General features: G+C 46.7%; 1 protein-coding gene across 2 annotated transcripts in view; it reads right to left on the bottom strand.

Annotated features, from left to right (window-relative positions):
- Window positions 1-17,347, bottom strand: part of LOC115479253 (organic solute transporter subunit alpha-like) — a 55,622-nt gene that overhangs the window by 24,733 nt on the left and 13,542 nt on the right. For both annotated transcript variants that reach the window (XM_030217094.1, XM_030217095.1), the window contains exons 2-3: window positions 3,325-3,419; window positions 1,550-1,704 (exon numbers count right to left, since the gene is read on the bottom strand). In XM_030217094.1, coding sequence (XP_030072954.1) covers window positions 1,550-1,704; window positions 3,325-3,419 — 250 coding nt within the window. The remainder of the gene's footprint in view (window positions 1-1,549; window positions 1,705-3,324; window positions 3,420-17,347) is intronic.

A 17,347-nucleotide genomic window follows, 5' to 3' on the forward strand; every position in this document is an offset into this window, starting at 1 on the left:
TATCAGTTGCGTCTCACTGCAGGTGAAGATCTGCTATGTACAAGGTATGCAGGAAGAACAGTTGTTGGGAATTTTCAGCTGGTGGAGCTTGGGGATCCCTGCCAGTCACATCATAGGTGTGCTGCTACTGGGTGGGCCTGAGCCCAAAGTGGGTTGGCCTGGGCCCACCCGGGCCCACCCTTGGCTACGCCACTGGGTTCCACAGATATAATTAAAAAAACAAGCATGTGCTCTCAGAATGAGCCCTAAAGTGACTGACTGGGTAAAAAATTGGTTAAGTGGAAGGAGACAGAGGGCAGTGATAAATGAAGTTTGCTCCGAGGAAAAGGATGTTAACTCTGTCCTTGGGCTGGCTCTTTTTAACATTCTTCTAAAGTGATATTGCAGAAGAACTGTCTGGTAAAGTTTGTCTCTTTGTGGATGATACAAACTGTGTAACAGAGTGGACACCCAGTCGTAAAAACAACGTATGACCAGCTAAACTTCCGGAAATCACTAAAAACAAACCTGTTCAAAAAAGGCATATCCCACCGACCCAACATAAAGACTGAACACCTGCAACACAACGAAGTCAAAGCACGTAACGAACATACTTAACTCTTCCCCGCTAAGATCACCAATGTGTATATCATATACGATCCTTATTCGACCATAATATCACCTTGTATCTGCTCATACCGGAATTGGCGAATGCCGACACGGTACCATGTAAGCCACATTGAGCCTGCAAATAGGTGGGAAAATGCGGGATACAAATGCAACAAATAAATTTAAAAAAAAATAAATAAATCTAGCGAAGTTTGAAGAATGGTCCAGAAATTGGCAACTAAGATTTAATGCTAAAAAATGCAGGTTTACTCTTCCAGGTGCTAATTGGTGCTTGTCAATGCCAATTACCGGTACTTATCTCCAATTAAGTGCCAATTTAGCACCAATTAGCTAATTATTCTAGAACTGGCCATACCTTTGTGCACCCAACTTCAGGTTCCATTTATAGAATTTGGCAGCTAGAGGTTATGTCAAGTTTCTGTTTCTCCTTTATTTTCTACAGTACGTACTACTGTATATTAAGTTGTATTTCTTTCCTAATTTTAGGATTTATGTGTACACTGCTTTGGCAGTTTGCTAAATAGTGGCATATTAAGTCTCCAATAAATGGTAAACCTCATTTTTGACCTTGGATTGTCTGCTAACCTTTGACTCTCGTTCCAAGTATGAAGAAATCCAAATGCCGCCCCTCTGGACTGCTGAAAATGCGCTCTGATAGCAGAGGGACTTGTGCTTTTCCTGGATAAGGAACCATTAAGAGCTATTGAGTGGATCCAAGTCTTACCCATTTCTCTCCTCAGCCTTAAACCCTTCCAGAATATATTTACTTTGGTTCCACTATTCGAAAAAGAGTTTTGAACGTCAGACTCGATTAAACACATTCAGAGTACTAGAACACCATTCAATCCCTGCAATGGAAGGTGCTGGAATATATTTTAGATTCAGACACTGCAGAAGAGTATAATTCCCTAGCCTCAGATAAAACAAAGCTTCAACTCACAGTAGGTGTCGCACTACTCCAAATGAGAGTTGTCTGCTTAATGGAACAGCGAATTTTCTTGGACAAATAAGCTGCATTTTCTACAAAGATGATGAATGATAGCACGGTGAGGAATGTCAGGATCCCAAAGATGGAAAGTTCCAGTGTATCCAGCGCTGGAGCAAAAGAAAGAAAAACAAGTTACTTTGTCCAACTCGGACCCCATGCGTTAATGATAATTCTTTCATAAGGTCATGCATGATGCATGCTGGTCTCAAGAACATCTTTTATCTTGTACTATTCATCCTAGTTAAGGAGAGAAGGTCTCTTCCAGTGCATTGTCCTCAGTAGGCCTTTGCAGGCCTGGTATCTGGCTAGCAGGTGTCACCCTTGAGTGATGACTATGACTTCCTCCTCCTCCTCCTCCTCCGCATCCCCATCCCCTGCTGACCCAGGGAGTAGAAGACCTAACTTTGGGGGTAGAACCAGGATCTTTCCACATAGCAGTACATAGGACTTTCACTGAGTTACCCAGGCCAAGTTGAGAAGCCAAGTTTTAGAGATGAGCATATTTCTCCCGTTCTCTCCAGAAACCATTGCCAGATGGATCTGTGTCAGCAGGTACAGGTTGATCCAGTCCTGGTTTTATTCCATTGCATCTCTGGACTTGTAGTTCTGGTTTTCTAAGAGAAACTGATGCTGAAAGTCTACAGAGACCCTGGGACAACCCCGGGACTGCTCCACATCTGTCTATCTCATTACTCTTGTAGGAAGAGAGTCACCCTCTGTACTCATTTCCATACCGTGATATCCAGCTGCTGAATATCTAAAGTACATTATGAATGTTATTTAATACCCAGAATTCAGTAGCTGGTGAGGCTGTGTGCTATAACTACTATGTATTAACTATACTAGTCCCAACATTGATGGCTTTCTATCATCTGATATCAATAGAAATCAAAGAAAATAAAACATGGAAAAGAAAATAAGATGATACCTTTTTTATTGGACATAACTTAATACATTTCTTGATTAGCTTTCGAAGGTTGCCCTTCTTCCTCAGGTCGGAAATAAGCAAATGTGCTAGCTGACAGTGTATATAAGTGAAAACATTCAAGCACTACTATGACAGTCTGACAGGGTGGGCTACACTGTCAGCTAGCACATTTGCTTATTTCCGATCTGACGAAGAAGGGCAACCTTCGAAAGCTAATCAAGAAATGTATTAAGTTATGTCCAATAAAAAATGTATCATCTTATTTTCTTTTCCATGTTTTATTTTCTTTGATTTCTATAGATTCTACATGGAATGTTGCTATTCCACTAGCAACATTCCATGTAGAAGTCGGCCCTTGTAGATCACCAATGTGGCCGCGCAGGCTTCTGCTTCTGTGAGTCTGACGTCCTGCACGTACGTGCAGGACGTCAGACTCACAGAAACAGAAGCCTTCGCAGCCTTCTACATGGAATGTTGCTAGTGGAATAGCAACATTCCATGTAGAATCTCCAATAGTATCTATTTTACTGTCATAGTAATGCTTGAATGTTTTCACTTATATACACTGTCAGCTAGCACATTTGCTTATTTCCGATCTGAGGAAGAAGGGCAACCTTCGAAAGCTAATCAAGAAATGTATTAAGTTATGTCCAATAAAAAAGGTATCATCTTATTTTCTTTTCCATGTTTTATTTTCTTTGATTTCTATTGATAACCTTAAGAGTGGACTAACACGGCTACCACACTCCTCTACTTATCATCTGATATAATCCAGCAGGCTGGACTTTCCCAGACTTACCATGAAAAAGTTGTGCAGAGGTTGGTGGTTTTGAGAGACAAGCTGGAGGTACACTGTAGTTGGTAATAAGTAGGTCAGTAAGATTTTGAGGCAGTCTACAAAAGAAAAAAAGTCCAAATAAATGATTAACAACCTGCGAATGATACATGCAGACAACGCTGAAATCCATCAACTAGACAGCCTCATCCACCATCTGTAGCCTCACTAGAAATGAATCAAAGTGCAGTGGTTGTAGGGGGCATTATAGAGGTCCAGAGACATAGGAATTCCTCTAACACTGAAGCACAGCACAGCCATGAAGTGGAAAGGGTCCCTGAAAAGAAGCTTTTATCATTTTTAACTATTGAATTTATACCCCTGCGTCTTCCATGTCAAATCTGAACTACGATACCAGAATGCATCTGGAGTGAATGGCTAAAAACAGTCAGGAAAGGCCATAATTCTTCCTCCAAAAACTGAGTCCTCATTTGGTAGCATAATGTCCATCTTCTACAGGAAACAGGTCTAAGAGGATACAGGGACACAGGAGAATATCATGAATACCATAATGCAGGTCTGAGACAGGAAGTAGGCCCCACACAGGAAAGAGACCCCACAGAGACATAGGAATATTATGCAATGCATAGATGTCCCACGATTTGCAGTACATCAAGCATAAATAAACTTGGAACTTGGAATTTGAACTAGTAATATCATTATATAGTAACATATACATAGTAGATGACGGCAGAAAAAGACCTGCACGGTCCATCCAGTCTGCCCAAGAAGATAAATTCATATGTGCTACTTTTTTATTTGTACTGTCCTCTTCAGTGCACAGACCATATAAGTCTGGCCAGCCCTATCCCCGCCTCCCAACCACCAACCCCGCCTCCCAACCATCAGCTCTGGCACAGACCATATAAGTCTGCCCAGCACTATCCCCGCCTCCCACCACCGGCTCTGGCACAGACTGTATAAGTGTGCCCAGCACTATCCCCGCCTCCCAACCACCAACCCCGCCTCCCACCACCAGCTCTGGCACAGACCCTATAAGTCTGCCCCAGCACTATCCCCACCGCCCAACCACCAGCCCTAGCACAGACCGTATAAGTCTGGCCAGCCCTATCCCCACCTCCCAACCACCAACCCCACCTCCCACCACCAGCTCTGGCACAGACTGTATAAGTCTGCCCACTATAGTAGAGGCCTGAGACAAGGATTAGGCCCTGGAGGTTATGGTCAGGTAAACAGTTTTTCATATATACTCACAGGGACTCAGCTGACAGGAATACCACTACATAATAATAGAGACACTGAGCTTCTGGAGTACAACAAAAGCAGCAAAGTACACAAGAGTGGAAGAAAACCAAGTCCAAAAGACCAGTACCGAAACCACAGTGGTAAGAGCACCAAAAATTTGGACCCTACACAGTCCGTGTTTCAGTTGCAAAGCCTTCCTCAGGGGTCTTCAAGCTCGTCTTCGCCGTCCCCGATAGCGGTTCACACACAGACTGCCCAGAGCTATTAGTACAACAAAAGCACCAACATTTCAAAATAACTGGGGGTGCCAAAAGCACATATTACTCTTTCTTGGACACAATAAAGGACATTGCTCAATATCGGGGTGCTCAGCACCCACAGAGTTGGCTCTTCTGGTGTACAATATGTGTCTCCTCTGGATAATTACACTCCTCAGTCCACACCTTGAGTATTGAATTCAGTTTTTGTCGCCGTATCTCAAAAAAGATATAGTGGAATTAGAAAAGGTTCAAAGAAGAGCGACCAAAATGAAAAAGGGGATGGAAATCTTCTCGCATGAGGAAAGGCTAAAAAGGTTAGGGCTCTTCAGCTTGGAAAAGAGACGGATGGGAGATATGATTGAGGTCTACAAAATCCTGAGTGGTGTAGAACCAGTAGAAGTGAATAGATTTTTACTCTTTCAAAAGTACAAAAATTAGGGGTCACTAGAGGGAGTTACAAGGAAATACTTTTCAAACAAATAGGAGGAAATTTTTTTTTCACTCAATGAATAGATAAGCTCTGGAACTCTTTGCCGGAGGAGGTGGTAACAGCAATTAGTGTATCTGGGTTTAAAAAAGGTTTGGACAACTTCCTGGAGGAAAAGTCCATAGTCTTCTATTGAGGCAGACATGGGAAGCAACTGCTTGCCCCGGGATTTGTAGTATGGAGTGTTGCCATGATTTGGGTCTCTGCCAGGCATTTGTGACCTGGCTTGGCCACTGTTTGGAAAACAGGATACTGGGCTAGATGGACCCAATATGGCTACTCTTATGCTCTTATGTTTCTGTCACACTCGCCAGTTGCTCCCTCAGATATCATGGATCAATTGTCTTAATAGTTCACGTACCTTACGTCAATAATAACCATCAGAATTATTTCAACTGTTTTAGATTATAGAAAACAAATTCAACGCTTTCATCCAACCAGTTCAGCTACCAATATATAAAATAAGATCTCTGCCATGAAAAGTGGGTGAAAAAGTGACCAGTTCCACTTGCAACTGCTAGGAGAGGACCCGAAATATGGCGCCATAACAAAACACGGAATGGGGCAAATACAGGTAAATTAAAGTCAATAAAGCTAAAAACTGAAGGACAGCTAGAAACATAGTGACATCCCACTACCAAAAGCAATGTGTGTGTGTGTGTGGGGGGGGTGTCTTTGGTTTATACTAGGAGAGGACTGCAGATCCGGGGAGATGAAAGGGCAGAGAGAGGTATAGTCCAAATCTGCAAAGTGAGTGTCACGGGATAAGGTGGGAGGCTTGAAACACATACCGGGAGATGAGAGGGCAGAGAGAGGTATAGTCTAAATCTGTGTAGTGAGCCTGAAAGATACAAACCAGACAAGCATACATACAATAGCTGGAAAAGAAAATAAGATGATACCTTTTTTATTGGACATAACTTAATACATTTCTTGATTAGCTTTCGAAGGTCGCCCTTCTTCCTCAGATCGGAAATAAGCAAATGTGCTAGCTGACAGTGTATATAAGTGAAAACATTCAAGCATTACTATGACAGTAAAATAGATACCATTGGAGATTCTACATGGAATGTTGCTACTATTGGAGATTCTAGATGGAATGTTGCTACTATTGGAGATTCTACATGGAATGTTGCTATTCCACTAGCAACATTCCATGTAGAAGGCTGCGCAGGCTTCTGTTTCGTGCAGGACGTCAGACTCACAGAAGCAGAAGCCTGCGCGGCCACATTGGTGATCTACAAGGGCCGACTTCTACATGGAATGTTGCTAGTGGAATAGCAACATTCCATGTAGAATCTATAGAAATCAAACAAAATAAAACATGGAAAAGAAAATAAGATGATACCTTTTTTATTGGACATAACTTAATACATTTCTTGATTAGCTTTCGAAGGTTGCCCTTCTTCCTCAGATCGGAAATAAGCAAATGTGCTAGCTGACAGTGTATATAAGAGAAACAGAGTTACCCTCCTCTCACCTACCAACACCCATCCTGTTAGAATATCAATGAAATGCTTTGATGTCCCCATGCATACTCCCACCCTCCCACTCTGTCAGACTGTCAAAGTAATGCTTTGATGTTTCTCTTATATATACTATCTGTTACCTCATTTGCTTATTTCCGATCTGACGAAGAAGGGCAACCTTCGAAAGCTAATCAAGAAATGTATTAAGTTATGTCCAATAAAAAAAGGTATCATCTTATTTTCTTTTCCATGTTTTATTTTGTTTGATTTCTATTGATAACCTTAAGAGTGGACTAACACGGCTACCACACTCCTATACAATAGCTGAAAATAGAAAATTCAATAAAAATAAAATACAATTTTAAATAAAAGTATTTTATCTGATATCTCCCTCCCCCCCCCCCCCCATGTGAATTGTATAGAGTGAGAAACGATCTTTAAGCATAAAATGTTTTGTACATTTTTGGGATCTTGCCAGGTATTTGTGACCTGGATTGGCCACTGTTGGAAACAGGATGCTGGGCTTGATGGACCTCTGGTCTGTCCCAGTGTGGCAACACTTAGGTACTTATGTACTTGGGATTCTGAATGGAATCTTGCTACTCTTTGGGGTTCTACATGGAATGTTGCTACACTTTGAAATTCTGAATGGAATCTTGTTATTCTTTAGAATTCTAGAATCTTGCTACTCCTTGGGGTTCTACATGGAATGTTGCTACACTTTGAAATTCTGAATGGAATCTTGTTATTCTTTAGAATTCTAGAATCTTGCTACTCCTTGGGGTTCTACATGGAATGTTGCTACTCTTTGGGTTTCTGCCAGGTACTTGTGACTTGGATCGGCCACTGTTGGAAACAGGATGCCGGGCTTGATGGACCTCTGGTCTGTCCCAGTGTGGCAACACTTAGGTATTTATGTACTATGAAATGCAGTCCAAGACCAAGAAAACGTGGCAGAAGGATATAGAAATATTTCCCATCATTTTGGGTGCCAAAGGCTTGATCAAAAAGAACTTCAGGAGCATCTGTATATTTTGCCTACATACATGTTACATCTTATGAACTCCAGAAAGAAGCTTTTCTTTGGCACAATCCAAGTACTACAGCGAGCATTAGCAGTAAATTTGAGAGACTGAGATCACATTCCATATATCCTGGCTTAGGAGTGAGGTTCATTCCTGTCATTATATGCACAAAACTAACTCCTTTGGAGAAATTGCCCCACGAGAAACCCCCATAAGCAGTGGCATTCCTAGGGGGGCTGACACCCGGGGCAGATCGCTGATGCGCCCCGCCCCCCGGGTGCAGCGCCCCCCCCCCCCCCCGGCGAAAGAACCCCCTCCCGGGTGCATGCCGCTGGGGGGGGGGGGGTGCAGCGCGCCTGCTGGCTCTTCGTTTTCATGCTCCCTCTGCCCCGGAACAGGAAGTAACCTGTTCCGGGGCAGAGGGAGCATGAAAACAAAGAGCCGACAGGCGCGTGGCACCCCCCCAGAAGCATGCACCTGGGGCGGACCGCCCCCACCGCCCCTCCTTGGTACGCCACTGCCCATAGGTCACAAAATGGATCAGACCCAAAAACTCAGTTAAAATGCCACCCAGTAATAAATACAGTAGAAAAAACAGGGCCACCTATACTGGTAAGTTATCACTATATTCTCTGGTGTTTTGGGATTTGCAGACAGTATGGGGCCGATATTCAGACCGCGGAAGTTAGCCCAGCTAAAGCCGGATATTCAATGCAGGGCCATTTTCGGTGACCTGGCATTGAATATCCGGTTTATTTTTGGCCGGTTAGAAGATAACAAGCTGTGTTGATATTCAGACTTAGCTGGTTATCTTCTAACCGGCCAAAGATATCCCACGTATTCAAGGAGCCAAATACAGCCGTTAAAGTGGGGCTGAAAATCAGCAGAGAGCTGGTTATGTCGGCTGATATAACTATTTGCTAGCTGTTAACCAGAGATATTCAGCAGGAGAAAGCTGGCTATCTCCCACTGGATAGATGGTTATGGGGCATTTATCCAGCCAGGTGCCGACCCTGGCCGGTTAAATGTTTTTGAATATTGGTGGGGGGGGGGGGGGGGGACATATCTTGCTGTCTTCTGACCCTTTGCATAAATAGCTCTTAACTCCATCTTCAATCTGCTCCAGCCAAGCTTGGTTTTCAGCATACCCTATCACACAAATTACTCAAACCATAGACTAACCAGCTTATAATCGAACGAGAATAACGCCCAAGTTCCGACCTAAATCGGGAGATGGGCGTTCTTCTCACAAAAACAAATAAAGCGGCATAATCGAAAGCCGAACTTTGGACGCTTTCAACTGCACTCCGTCGCGGATGCGGACAAAGTTGACGGGGGAGTGTCGGAGGCGTGGTGAAGGCGGAACTGGGGCGTGGTTATCATCCGAACAGAGATGGGCGCCCTTCGCCGATAATGGATGCGTTTGTAGCTAGAATTTAGGGCACTTTTCCTGGACCCTGTTTTTTGACGAATAAGGCCCCAAAAAGTGCCCTAAATGACCAGATGACCCCCAGAGGGAGTCGGGGATGACCTCCCCTGACTCCCCCAGTGGTCACTAACCCCCTCCCACCCATAGGCGTAGTTTGACTGTTTCATTTGGGGGGGGGCAAAAAATGGGCGGAGCATATTAGCATATCATTTGCATATATACATATGCAAATGAATATGCTAATATGGAGGAAGGAAATGAAATTTACAGGCAAAATATCACAGATGCACATTTCAAAAAGCTGACACATTTCAATTAATAAATTATGAATAAAATAAACTTTTATTTACCTTTGTTGTCTGATCATGTAGTTTTTCTATTCGCTTTGATCCCAGTGTCTTCTGTTTTATGCAGTGTCTTCTTTCCAGTAGGCTTCCCTCTGCTCCCCACCCTCCCATCTCTTGCTCCTTCCCTCTGCTCACCATCCCTCCGTCCCATCCATCTCTTGCTCCTTCCCTCTGCTGTGCCTGACCTCTCCAAATCCCATCCATCTCCTGGTCCATCCCTCTGCTCCCCACCCCTCCCAGTCCCATCCATCTCTTGCTCCTTCCCTCTGCTCCCCACCCCTCCCAGTCCCAACCATCTCTTGCTCCTTCCCGCTGCTCCCCACCCCTCCCAGTCCCATCCATCTCCTGCTCCTTCCCTCTGCTCACCTCCTTTCCCAGTCCAATCCAATTCCTGGTCCTTCCCTCTGCTCCCCACCCACCCCTCCCAGTCCCATCCATCTCTTGCTCCTTCCCACCCCTCCCAGTCCCATCCATCTCCTGCTCCTTCCCACCCTCCCAGTCCCATCCATCTCCTGCTCCTTCCCACTGCTTCCCACCCTCCCAGTCCCATCCATCTCTTGCTCCTTCCCTCTGCTCCCCACCCCTCCCAGTCCCAACCATCTCTTGCTCCTTCCCGCTGCTCCCCACCCCTCCCAGTCCCATCCATCTCCTGCTCCTTCCCTCTGCTCACCTCCTTTCCCAGTCCAATCCAATTCCTGCTCCTTCCCTCTGCTCCCCACCCACCCCTCCCAGTCCCATCCATCTCTTGCTCCTTCCCACCCCTCCCAGTCCCATCCATCTCCTGCTCCTTCCCGCCCTCCCAGTCCCATCCATCTCCTGCTCCTTCCCACTGCTTCCCACCCTCCCAGTCCCATCCATCTCTTGCTCCTTCCCTCTGCTCCCCACCCCTCCCAGTACTATCCATCTCCTGCTCCTTCCCACTGCTTCCCACCCTCCCAGTCCCATCCATCTCTTGCTCCTTCCCTCTGCTCCCCACCCCTCCCAGTCCCAACCATCTCTTGCTCCTTCCCGCTGCTCCCCACCCCTCCCAGTCCCATCCATCTCCTGCTCCTTCCCTCTGCTCACCTCCTTTCCCAGTCCAATCCAATTCCTGGTCCTTCCCTCTGCTCCCCACCCACCCCTCCCAGTCCCATCCATCTCTTGCTCCTTCCCACCCCTCCCAGTCCCATCCATCTCCTGCTCCTTCCCACCCTCCCAGTCCCATCCATCTCCTGCTCCTTCCCACTGCTTCCCACCCTCCCAGTCCCATCCATCTCTTGCTCCTTCCCTCTGCTCCCCACCCCTCCCAGTACTATCCATCTTCCCTCTGCTCCCCACCCCTCCCCCCCGCGCGAGGTCCAAGATGGTGACTCCGTTTACCCCCTCTCTTCCTCCCTCCCTCCCTCCGGCGCAGGCAGCAGTCTTTTCCAGCGTTCCTGGCAGCTGTAGCGATATACACGCTGCCTTCGGTCTGCCCCGGAAGCCTTCTCTTCAAGTTCCTGTTCCCACCTATGCGGGAACAGGAACTTGAAGAGAAGGCTTCAGGGCAGAGCCAAAGGCAGCGTGTACAACGCTACCGCTGCCAGGAACGCTGGAAAAGACTGCTGCCTGCGCCGGAGGGAGGGAGGAAGAGAGAGGAGTAGACGGAGACGCTCCTCTCCGTCCGCTTGGCTTCCCTGCCCTCTCTGTCTGCGTCCCGCCCGAAAGGAAATGACGTCAGAGGAAGGCGGGACGCAGATAGAGAGGGCAGGGAAGCCAAGCGGACGGAGAGGACCGCGTGCCTGCATGTGTTTTTTTTTTTTTTTTTTAACTTTTTTTTTTTTTTTTAACTAATGGCGCGGCAGCGCCTCGCGTCGTTTGGGGGGGCACTGCCCCCCCTCGCCCCCCCCAGTCTACGCCTATGCTCCCACCACAACAAATGATGTTTCACAACTTTTTACTTTCACCCTCAAATGTCATACCCTCCTCCCAAGCAGCAGTATGCAGGTCCCTGGAACAGTTGTTAGGGGGTGCAGTGGACGTCAGGCAGGTGGACCCAGGCCCATCCCCCCCCTACCTGTTACAATTGTGCTGCTTAATGCTACTAGTCGTCCAACCCCCCCAAACCCCCTGTACCCACATGTAGGTGCCCCCCTTCACCGCTTAGGGCTATAGTACTGGTGTAGACTTGTGGGCAGTGGGTTTTGAGGGGGATTTGGGGGGCTCAACACCCAAGGGAAGGGTGCTATGCACCTGGGAGCTCTTTTACCTTTTTTTTGTTTTTGTAAAAGTGCCCCCTAGGGTGCCCGGTTGGTGTCCTGGCATGTGAGGGGGACCAGTGCACTATGAATCCTGGCCCCTCCCACGAACAAATGCCTTGCATTTATTCGTTTTTGAGCTGGGCGATTTCATTTTCCATTATCGGTGAAAAGCAAAAACGCCCAGCTCACACCTTGGCGAATAAAGCATGGGCGTCTATTTTAAATTTTTTATTTTAAATATTTTAAATTTAAATGCTTTACTTTTTGTCTATTAGATTGTAAGCTCTTTGAGCAGGGACTGTCTTTCTTCTGTGTTTGTACAGCGCTGCGTACACTTTGTAGCGCTCTAGAAATGTTAAATAGTAGTAGTAGTAGTAGTCTATTTTTTTTTTAAAATACGGTTCACTCCGCCCCTTCACGGACCCGTTCTCGGAGATTAACGCCCATGGAGATAGGCGTTTCTGGTCAATTATGCCCCTCTAAGTGTCTCATGAATATTTAGTCTGCATATCCTCAAAAGCAGACCTGTTGGAGGTGGAGGATGGAGGTCCCCAAGAACTAAAATCCAGGTATATCAGGGTCTTTCTTCAATAGGCGTAGCTGGAAGTTTCAGCAGTGCAGGGGAAACCTTTGTGTCTCCTCAGTTTTTGGCATGGTAGCAATTTTTTTAGAACTGAGTGTAACAACACTATTTTTCTGTGTACACCCATGCTGACCCCAATTAACTGGTATCCCAGTGGTAGTGCCCTGACTGAGGCCCGTATAGTATCACTTTCTGCGTCCTGAGCTATTTTTCCACCTTGGCAGGGAGAGGACACAGTTATGAAATCAGGAGATAGTTCAGATGCCTCAGTCACTTGGCTTTTGGCCTTGTGCTTCAGGGTACACAAGGACAGAGATCTAAGCTAGTTTCAAAGTCACATTACAATTACTTGCTGAGGTATCAGTGTTACAGTGTCCTTAGACGACATCACAGACCACCACAAAGAAATAGAAATCAGCAGAATTGTTCCCCGTGACAACAGCAAGAAGATTCCATACCATGTTGTATTACAGTGCCCTTCTATGATTTCACAAACCATCACAAAGGAAAAATAAAATTCAACGGAATGCTTCCCCATAACAACAGCCAGAAAGTTCTATGCCACATTGTATTACAGTGCCCTTCTATGACATCACAGACCACCACAAAGGAAGAAAGATCAACGGAATGCTTCTCCATGAAACCAGCATGAAGATTTCATGCCGCGTCGTGTTGTGCAGTGATCACGTAAAGCAACCCATGTTACAAAAACATTAGGATTCTAAGTCCAGTCTCTATATGTTTGATACTCTGGGGGTTCTTTTACTAGGGTGTGCCGAAAAGTGGCCTACGCTGGTGTAGGCACGTTCATTGGATGTGCATAGGTCCATTTTTCAGCGCACCTGCAAAAAAGGACCTTTTTTTGGCTAAAAATGGACATGCGGCAAAATGAAAATTGGTGCACATCCATTTTGGGCCTGAGACCTTACCATCACCCATTCACTTAGCGGTAAGGTCTCAGGCATTAACCGAGCGGTATTCGTCAGCACACAAACAATGCCGATTACCACCCAGTTAGCGCTGCACAGTGGAAAATAAAATATATTTTTCGGCGCACGTAAAAAATGAAATTACCACCCGGGCCACGCGGTAGCCGGGCTGTAGTTCCGAATTGGCACACGGGTGCATATAGGTGGCTACGTGGTTTAGTAAAAGAGCCCTTCTGCTCATATTTGGTTATAAACTGCTTTGGATAAGGATTCATATTTTGCTGCTCATTTTCAAAGCACAAAGACTTACAAAGCCTAAGTGACTTTTGGGCTCATTTTCGAAAGAGAAGGACATCCATCTTTCGACATCAATCAGAAGATGGACTTCCTTCTCCCTGGAACGTCCAAATCAGTATAAACGAAAGCCGATTCAGGACGTCTCCAACTGCGCTCTGTCGCAAAGACGGCCAAAGTTCAAGGGGGCGTGTCGGAGGCATAGCGAAGGCTGGACTTGGGCGTGCCTAACACTTGGAAATCCTTGACCCATAATCGAAAAAAACAAGGATGTCCCTGACGAACACTTGGACGTTTTCACCCGGACCTGTTTTTATTACGATCAAGGCACAAAAAGGTGCCCAAAATGACCAGATGACCACTGGAAAGAATCGGCATTGACCTCCTGTTACTCCCCCAGTGGTCACTAACCCCCTCCCACCCTCAAAAAACATCTTTAAAAATATTGATTGCCAGCCTGTATGCCAGCCTCAGATATCAAACTCAGGTCCATCACAGCAGTATGCAGGTCCCTGGAGCAGTTTTAGTGGGTGCAGTGCACTTCAGACAGGCGGAAACAGTGAGCCCTCCAAAACCCACCACAAACCCACTGTACCCACATATAGGTGCCCCCCTTCACCACTTAGGGCTATTGTACTTGTGTACAGTTGTGGGTAGTGGGTTTGGGGGGCTCAGCACACAAGGTAAGGGAGCTATGTACCTGGGAGCAATTTGTGAAGTCCACTGCAGTGCCCCCTAGGGTGCCCAGTTGGTGTCCTTGCATGTCAGGGGGACCAGTGCATTACAAATGCTGGCTCCTTCCATGACCAAATGGCTTGCATTAGGTCGTTTCTGACATGGACGTCTTTGGTTTCGAAAATCACTGAAAATCAGAAATGACCATGTCTAGGGTCGTCCAAATCTAGGGATGGCGAAATTTAAGGATTTGGACGTCCCTGACTGTATTTTCGAAACGAAAGATGGACGTCCATCTTGTTTCAAAAATACGGGTTTCCCCGCCCCTAGATTTTGCCGTTTTGGAAGGACGTCCAAATCGCAATTTGGACGTCCCTTTTGAAAATGCCCCTCTTTGTAAATCTATGTGCTTTGAAAATCAGCCTTGTCACATCATGTATGGTGGTGTCTATATCTAAGTATAATTGTAAAGATGTGAAAGAAGGAGATGCTGATAAATTAATTCGAGTTTCCGGTTTTTGTTCTAATGAAACATTGTCCAAGGCAGCTCAGAGCGTGATTTTCCCACCAGACTCCCACTTGAAGGGAGTAAACATCACGCTGTGTTAGTCTCAATACGATAATAATTCACCAGAAATCCAGGAGCAGTACTCCATATACCAAACGGAAAGGAAAATTACTGCTATTGCGATGTACTTGTACGTTATGCTGCAAAGTGGCCTAATTTAAAGTAGCCATATACCAAAAAACAGAAAAGCAGATCTAATATAATAAAACGCACCGTGAACGTTCTAATGAGGACAACGTTCTGTGAAGCCATCTGACGTCACTGAAGCTGTAGGGTTCGTGGATTCGTGGTGTGAAGCCTCCCTTCAAGCCAGCCAGCCAGCCGTCTCTGCCCCGCCCTCGCGACAAAACAAACAAATCCGGAAGCGAAACGTCAGGGAAGGAGGCAGCGCTCCCGACGTCTAGCCTTCCCTTCGCTGTGTTCCGCCTTCAAAATAAGGCGGAACACAGCGAAGGGAAAGCTACACGTCGGGAGCGCCGCCTCCTTCCCTGACGCTTCGCTGCCGGAAACGCCACGGAGGTAAATTGAAAAAGAAGAAAAAAAAAAACCAAAACGATGCATGGATGCGAAGGGGGGGGGGGGACATGGATGCGAAGGGGGGGAGGAGAAGAGGGCGGGCCAGGCTGGGACATGGGATAGAGAGGAGCATGGATGCGAGGGGGGGGGGGTCATGGAAGGGAGAGAGGGGACTTGCTGGAAAAGGATGAATGGAGGCGGCAGGGGACAGAGGAGCATGGATAGGCATTGATTGGGAGGGCAGGGCTCAGGGAGAGAGGGGAATTGCTGGAAAAGGATGAATGGAGGGGCCAGGGGACAGATGGCCATGGATTGGGAGGGCACGGCTCACACTCTCTCTCTGATATACAATGTCTTTCTGACTCTCACTCTCACACACTCTGTCTCACACTGTATCACATTCACTCTCTATGTGCCACACAGTCACTCACACACTCGCTTGGTCTCATACACTCACTCAAACAGAGAATCTGTGTCTCACACACACTCTCTCTCTCGCCCACACACACACACTCTCTCTCACACTGTGTCTCACATACACACTTGCACACACTCTCATTCTCACACACACACTCTCTCACAAACACACTCACACCCAGACTCACTCTCTCTCACACACACTCACACTTTCACTCTGACTCTCAAACAGTCACTCTCACATACACTCTCCCAAACATACACACTCCGAGGAAAACCTTGCTAGCGCCCGTTTCATTTGTGTCAGAAACGGGCCTTTTTTACTAGTCTTATATAATAAAACTCACCCTCAACGTTCTGAAGACACTGACGTCACTTCCGTCACTTCAAGACGGGTTTGAAGGGTTCGTGATGGTGAAAAGCCACCGAAATCGCCAAGTCTCGGGGCCCCGCCCTCGCGTCAAACGTGATGACGTCGAGGGCGGAGCAATGGCGTCACACACTTAGGGCGGAGCAATGGCATACGGTGCGTTCAGGAGGTGCGGAGCAATGGCATCAGAACGATGAAGGGGTCAGTAGGTAGGTAGGTAGGGAGGGAGGGAGAAGGGGGGGGGGGCAGTGGTGTGCTGGAGCAGGCTCTCACAGGCTCACAAGAGCCGGTTGTTAAGTTTTTAAGAATTTTGGGAGCCGGTTGTTAAAGTAGGGCCCTCCATGGCTAATTTAACAACTGGCTCCCAAAATGTGGGCTTGGGCCCCCTGCTGAATTATCTTTTACTTTGCTGGTGGGGATGCTGAGCCCTGCCAGCCAAGTAAATAGACTACTGCTGCTCCCCGCTCCTTGTTTCCAGCTCTGGGCAGCAGGCTGGGACTTCTCGAGCATGTGAGAGAAGTTCCAGCATGCTGCTCAGAGCAAGATGTTGGGAGTGGTGGCAGTCCATTTATTGGCTGCCAGCAAAGGTATGCCTAGCATGCCCGCACGAAGGGAGGGAGGAGAGAGAGGCAAGTGTTGCTCCCCACCCCCACCCCAGCCACCCCTGGCCCTTCCAACTGCAGAGCTGGCTACGTCCGGAGAAAGAGCCTGTTGTTAAAAATTTACCAGCACACCCCTGGGGGGGGGGGGGGGGGTGTTGGGGAGGAAAACCTTGCTAGCGCCCATTTCATTTGCTCCAGAAACGGGCCTCTTTTACTAGTAATCCATAATCCAGCTGGCAGTGAGACAAAACCATTTTGGCTCCTGGTGTTCTCTTCCAGTGTCTGGTTTATTCAGGTAAACTTCCTTTACCTTCTTAACTGCCACCATTATGAACCTCAGTTAGTTAGTCCAAGTTAATCCAATAAAAAAGGTATCATCTTAGTTTCTTTTCTCTGTTTTGTTTTATTTCTATTTATTACCTTTAAAAGTGGACTAACGTCACTCTATACATACCATCTCTCTCTATAAAACGCACCTCCAACGTTCTAATGAAACCGGAACTTCCGTAGTTGTGTAGATCGCTTTTGCCCATGAGTGTGTGCCCCGCCCTCGCGTTACAACGTGATGACGTCGAGGGCGGAGCACTCACA

This window comes from Microcaecilia unicolor, chromosome 10 (assembly GCF_901765095.1).
Source record: "Microcaecilia unicolor chromosome 10, aMicUni1.1, whole genome shotgun sequence".
Taxonomy (NCBI): Eukaryota; Metazoa; Chordata; class Amphibia; order Gymnophiona; family Siphonopidae; genus Microcaecilia; species Microcaecilia unicolor.